General features: G+C 51.4%; 1 protein-coding gene across 1 annotated transcript; it reads left to right on the top strand.

Annotated features, from left to right (window-relative positions):
* Positions 1-897: 897 nt before the first annotated feature.
* RTP3 (receptor transporter protein 3) lies at positions 898-5,797 on the top strand. Its single transcript, XM_080809668.1, has 2 exons — positions 898-1,595; positions 4,206-5,797. Exons 1-2 carry the CDS (start codon positions 1,417-1,419, stop codon positions 5,095-5,097), a joined length of 1,071 nt encoding a protein of 356 aa, XP_080665794.1. The 5' UTR covers positions 898-1,416; the 3' UTR covers positions 5,098-5,797.
* The last annotated feature ends 219 nt before the right edge of the window (positions 5,798-6,016 follow it).

The following is a 6,016-nucleotide window of genomic DNA, read 5'->3' as shown; positions in this document are numbered from 1 at the left end:
TGAAACGAGAAGGCAGAGTGCTGTCTTGTCCAAGCTCATCTGTGCCTGTCCCAAGTTTTCCGACGCGGCCCCCTCCCAGCGGCAGAGCCAGGGCCCAGCCAGTGTTCAGAAAGAGCGATAGCAAGTGTCCCTAACCCTGTTGGGAGGAGAATGGCCTCTGGGTTAGAAGCCGGGACGGCTTGGGGGCTGTGAGAGCCAGTTGTACAGAGACCAGCAGAAACAGGAAGGAGAGAGCCCAGGACAGAGACTTGGGGAGCAGTGAGGGCCCACCATGGCCATGCCCTTCTTTGCATCTCTCCTCCCCAGTCTCGGGCACAGCAGCCCAGTGGATAAGGACTTCCAAGTGTTAAAACAGAAAGAGCTCCTGCAACCTCTCTCTGCCGCTTCCAGTCGGCGAACGGGAGAAGAACGAGGCACGAATAAGTCAGCTGCAAGAGATCGGGAGCGGGGGACCACAGTCAACAAGACTGCTGCCCCGAGCAACTCCTCGGTCTCACTTTTATTAGACAGAAACCGTAACCCACGGAAGAGCCGATGAAGGTCAAACATCAGTCACATGTCTTGTGGACAAACAAGAAGGAGGGTAAAGTTTCTAGTTAACCGAGCACATTCAAAGGACTCATCTAACAACAGGCACTTTTGGGAGGAGGAAGGAGCCACGACGGAAAAGGGAAGCAGGTGGTGTTCCGTTCCACCCTGAGCGGGCCGGGTGTCCCCAGCTGCTCGGCTTCACGGTCACATATCGTCCTTTCCCCCAAAGACCTGTTGCCAGTATGTGTTTTTCTTAAGGCCGTATCTAAATGTGCTTGGTAACTAGTAAAACCCTCCAGGGGTTAGTTTAAGTAACACATTGTTCTGAGGGGCAGGTGCATCCCTCCACCATTTCCAGAGGCTTCTGAGGTAAAGAATGTATTCCGGGTTACAGGCAGGTTATCTGCTGATCCAATCCAGAGTCCGGAGCCTTCCCTCGGTCATATTTTGTTGGATGAAACTATGCATTCCGTGTCTTTGGAAATTCCCTGTGGAGGAAGCCAGCTAGTGCTCGCTAGTCCACTGAACTGGAAGCCAGATTCAACGGACCTTTGTCCTTGAGGCAAAGACCTGGTCCACTGGCCCAGGTCATGTACACAAAGGCGGGTCCCAGCCCTTGTTCTTTTTTTTTTTTTTTTAAAGATTTTATTTATTCATTTGACAGATAGAGATCACAAGCAGGCAGAGAGGCAGGCAGAGAGAGAGGAGGAAGCAGGCTCCCAGTGGAGCAGAGAGCCCGATGCTGGGCTCGATCTCATGACCTGAGCTGAAGGCAGAGGCTTTAACCCACTGAGCCACCCAGGCACCCCGCAGCCCTTGTTCTTTAAAGTGGGAAACCTCATGTCCTGCTGCAGACCTGTCAGAGCCTCCCAGAGATCCTGATGTATGCAGCCGTCCACACAGCATACCATGAATCAGGACTTGGAGCTATGGAATCAAGTGTTCCAGGAATTAATCCAGGAAGTGAAGCCATGGCACAAATGGACCCTGACAGAAGACAAAGACCTTCTTCCCAACAACCTGAAGCCGGGGTGGTCACAGTACAAGCAGTGGGCCTTTGCCAGGTGAGTGGGGAATGGGATGGTACGTATTCCAGAAAATTCTTATTTTTTATTACCGTGTATCCTTGCTCCTTTTCTTGTTCTATCCCATGCTTGCACATTGAAGACTATAGGAAGTACGGTGCCCATCATCCAGAAGTTTTAGCTTTATTTCAGCGAATCCCAAACAGTAGCAGGACTGGGCACCAGTGTTGGCTGCATCGGGGTGGAGGGGGGAGCAGTGAGGAAGAGGGAAGGGAGGAGCTGCAGGACGGCTGGGTGGGCAAAGTTCTCTACCTATGCTACCTGTCTCCTGGGGACCTGGGGCTGTCTATAAAGCCCAGGAGGGAGAGGCCCCGTGGGCTGAGGAGGCCCTTCCAGGAGAGGGCAGAGGTTAGCGTAGCTCAGCAATAAGCAGAAACCTTGCCCCCTCTTCTCTGGGCTGATGGATCCTTTTAAACCAAGACTCTTGGGGGCGCCTGGGTGGCCCAGCCGTTAGGTATCTGCCTTCGCCTCAGGTCCTGATCCCAGAGTCCTGGGATCCAGCCCTGCATCGGGCTCCCTGCTTAGTGGGAACCTGCTTCTCCCTCTCCCTTGGCTTGTGCACTCTCTCTCTGAAATGAATCAATAAAATCCTAAAACAAACAAACAAACAAACAAATAATCCAAGACACTTGGAACTCATTCAAAGCCTTACCCTGTTTTCCCCAGGTGAGGAAGCAGCGTTCCAAGGGCCATGGGTGGGGCTGCCCCTGCAAAGAGGGTAAGGGGCCTGAGACTTGTGTCTCTGGGGGAGGGTCTGGGCAGAGGAAGCAGAGCTCTCCTCTCCTTGTGGCCCTCGGCTTTCCCAGGCCAAGATCTGGTACCAGGAACATCCAAGCAAAATCTCAGCCCCACCCCCACCCCCCACCCTGCTTTTTTTGGAGAAACTTGAACTCTGAGCTGGCACATGAACAGAGCAATATGACCCAGAGGGAGGGTTGGGGACAGCAGCTCAGGAGAGCAGAGCCCCCCTGTGCACAACCAACTCCGAATAACCCCAGTAACGTCATCTCTCTCGTGGTGGTCAGAGCCTCTTGTCCTCTTCCTTTCATTTCATGGCCATGCTCACCCTGTGACGTGTGGCCAGAATCAAGACACAAGAAGGAAATCTTGACTGGCTCATTCTTCCCAGCCCCCTCCAACTCACTCTCCCATGATAGGTGAGGCTTGGCTGCTAGAACAGATAAACCTCAAAATATCAGTGTTTTGACCTAACACACTTCCCCAGGTCGTTGAGGCAGAGGAAGAGGAGCTGGAGGGTCTTCCAAGAGCTTCGGAGCCAGATTTGGAAGTAGCACGTGTCATGGCCCGCATCCCATCGGGCAACCAGTCATATTGCCCAACCTAACTGTGAGGGGGCTGGGAAGCGGGCTGGGGTGCATGGATAATTTAGTGAGCAGGAACTGTCCCTGCCTCTCCCGTGATTCCTGTCCACGGTGCAGCTACGTCCTTGGGTGCCTCCTTCCCCTCTCTCCATCTATCCTGACATGTATTTGTCCAAATATCTGAGCTCAGGAAATTGTCCTCTTCCCTGCAGAGAAGGGAAGGTGCAAGGCCAGGTGCACACAGAATATGAGGTTTTCCAGGCTACCTTGAGCAATGAACTGGGTGGGAGGGGGGGCAAGAAGAGAGAGAGAGCTGGACACTGTGCTCTCCCTGTCATACTGACAGATTGGGGGCCCCCGGGCAACTGTCCTCCTGACAGTAGACCCTCCTTGATCTGTGGGTCTACGACTTACTGTCTTAGTCTGTTTGGGGTGGGGGGCAATAAAACATAAAGTAAAGTAAAGTAAAATAAGATAAACACCAGATTAAACACAACAGACACAACAGAAATGTATTGCTCACAATTCTAGAGGCTGGAAGTCCAAGATCAGGGTGCCATCTGGTCTGGTGAAAGCCCTCTTCCGGTTTGTGGACTTCTCCTGTATCCTCACATGGTGGCAGGAGCTAGGGAGCTCTATGGGGTCTCTGTGATAAGGGCACTAATCACATTCAGATGTGCTCCACCCTCATGACCTGATCACCTCCCAAAGGCCTTCTAACATCATCACCTTTGGGGGTTTGGGTTCCGACCTGTGAATTTGCGGGGAGACACCAACTTTCAGACAGTAGCACCTACCAGCACCCACTTGTGCCATCTGTGTATTTCAGTTCAGAGCTCTTGGGGGCTGGTTTAATAGCTATTGTTGCACCCATAGCCTCTGACCCACTTCAGTCTACATTTGAAGAAGCCTTGGTTTGGGTTCAGGAGCCTGGAGATCTGGTCCTGCTTCTTACACCCACCAAGTCTCTGCACATGATGGATTCCAGCATGCACCTCATCTCTAGCCCCATCATGTCAGATTTAGAAGGTCCCTTCCAGCACCAAGAGCTTGTGGTCTGCTATTTTCATGACAGACACCTGTCGGTCCCAGGGCATGTTGGTGGCACAGTGGAGATAGGAACGAGGGGCTCGCTAACGTCTTCCCCGCCAACCTCGACACCAGTCAAGTCATGTCTCTCTTGTGGGGTGCCCCTTCCTCCCTCTGGCCCAGCCCACAGCTCAGCCATCCTGGGCCAAGCTGAGGGTCTTGTCTCCTGTCCCTACAGGTTCCAGTGCTCCTTGTGCTCTCGCAGTTGGGCCTCTTCTCAAGTTCAGGTTGTTTTCCACATGCACAAGATTGGGGGGAAACCCAGGGGCAACGTGAAGATGAGGGTCTTTGCCCAGAGATGTCAGAAGTGCCATCAGTCTCCATTTGAGGTTCCCGAGTTCACAAAAGAGAACATCTCAAGGATCCTGAACAACCTGGTATTCCGAATTCTGAAGAAATGCTACAGAGAAGGATTTAAGTCGATGGAGGAGATCCCTACCATCAGGGAAATCGCTCTTGAAGGGCCGCATGACAGTAACAACTGCGAGGCATGTCTGCAGGGCTTCTGTGCTCAGAGTGGCTTCAGTGAGGCCGTGCAGTCACCAGTGTCCCCATCACTTCCTGCCATAAGCTCACCTGCTCTTGGGACCACCATTCCCGTGCCCTTTCCCAGTAGAAGTGGCACCACAGTGGACACGGTGGAGGGGAACATCACCGCAGGCACAGTGAGGGGGAAGGCCACTGCGGAGGCAGTGAAGGGGACCACAGCAGGGAAGGGGAATGCCACAGCAGACACAGTGAAGAGGAACATCACAGCAGACACAGTGAAGGGGGAGACCGCAGTGGACATAGAGAAGTGGAACGCCATGGCAAACAAAGGAAAGGCTTTACCCCAACCCTGGCATTCTGGGTCCAGGGAGGCTGCAATCCCCCCCATCCACTGGAGCCCAAGAGCAAACACCCAACACCATGTGGAGAGGAGAATCCACGTCAGTACCTGTAGTGAGGTGCTCTATCCCCACACAGCCCCGAATCCCAGGTGCAAGAACTCAAATGTTTGCTGCTGTTTTTTCATTCTGATTATTGTCGTGGTGATTATCGTAGAGACCATTCAGTGGACCTCCACATGACGCCAAGTTCAAAGTCATGTAGTATGATCCCACGGATAGGAAATATCCAGAAGAGGTAAATCCAAAGACAGGAAGTAGCGTGGTGACTGCCAGGGGCTGTGGGGAAAGGGATTAATCTGTATGGGGCTTTTGGGGGACAGGTGTGTGGTGATGAAAATGTTTGGCATGAGACACAGGGGGTTGTTGTACAACACAGTGAATGCAGTAAACACCATTGAATTGTTCATTTTAAATGGTTGATTTCATGTGATTTTTTTAAGGGTTAATGTTAATTTCAATTCAATTCTATCTTGCCTAAAGGATGCTGAAATTCTGCTCATTCTCTGGAGAACTGAGACCGAAGCCTTTATGGCTCACAGAACCATTTGGAAATCTCATGAGACCTGTGGAACCTCTCTCCCCAGAGAATCTTGCACAGACCCTGGGAGGTCAGCATGTGGAGGCACTTGCAGTGTTTTCACTGAGCTGAAAGCCTGGGTCTCAAAACAGTGCTCTCCGCAGTAGGGTCCACGCAGTTCAGGGCTGGGTCAGGACCCACATGGGGAAGACAGCCTTCAAACTCTGGTTCGTTTCTTTGGACTTTACTATTCCTTGTTGCATGGTTTCTAACAAGCGTTATTGTACTAGTAGAATGGTATTGTGACACAATGTGTAATTAAATAAACATCTGGAACAATTAAATAAACCATTTGGAAAGTCATCTCACTGACTTTTCACTGACTTTTTCATTTTCAGAATTGAAACTCTATCCTCATTAAACAACAACTCACATTTTCTCCCTCCCCTCGTCTTCTTTCTCTATGAATAGGACTACCCTGAGGACCTCACAGAGGTGGACTCATAGAATATTTGTCTTCTTGTCACTAGTTTATATCACTTAGCATAACGTCCTCAAGTTTCATTCATGTTTTAGCATGTG

Source organism: Martes martes (assembly GCF_963455335.1).
Source record: "Martes martes genome assembly, chromosome: 1".
In the NCBI taxonomy this organism is placed as follows: Eukaryota; Metazoa; Chordata; class Mammalia; order Carnivora; family Mustelidae; genus Martes; species Martes martes.
Note: the sequence above shows the minus strand (reverse complement) of the source record. Positions and strands in the feature narration are given on the sequence as shown.

Excerpts from the sequence above, each read along its gene's own strand:
- RTP3 (XM_080809668.1), top strand. The coding sequence starts at position 1,417 with ATGCAGCCGTCCACACAGCATACCATGAATCAGGACTTGGAGCTATGG. Across the intron at positions 1,596-4,205 it reads AAGCAGTGGGCCTTTGCCAG|GTTCCAGTGCTCCTTGTGCT; the intron begins GTGAGTGGGGAA and ends CTGTCCCTACAG.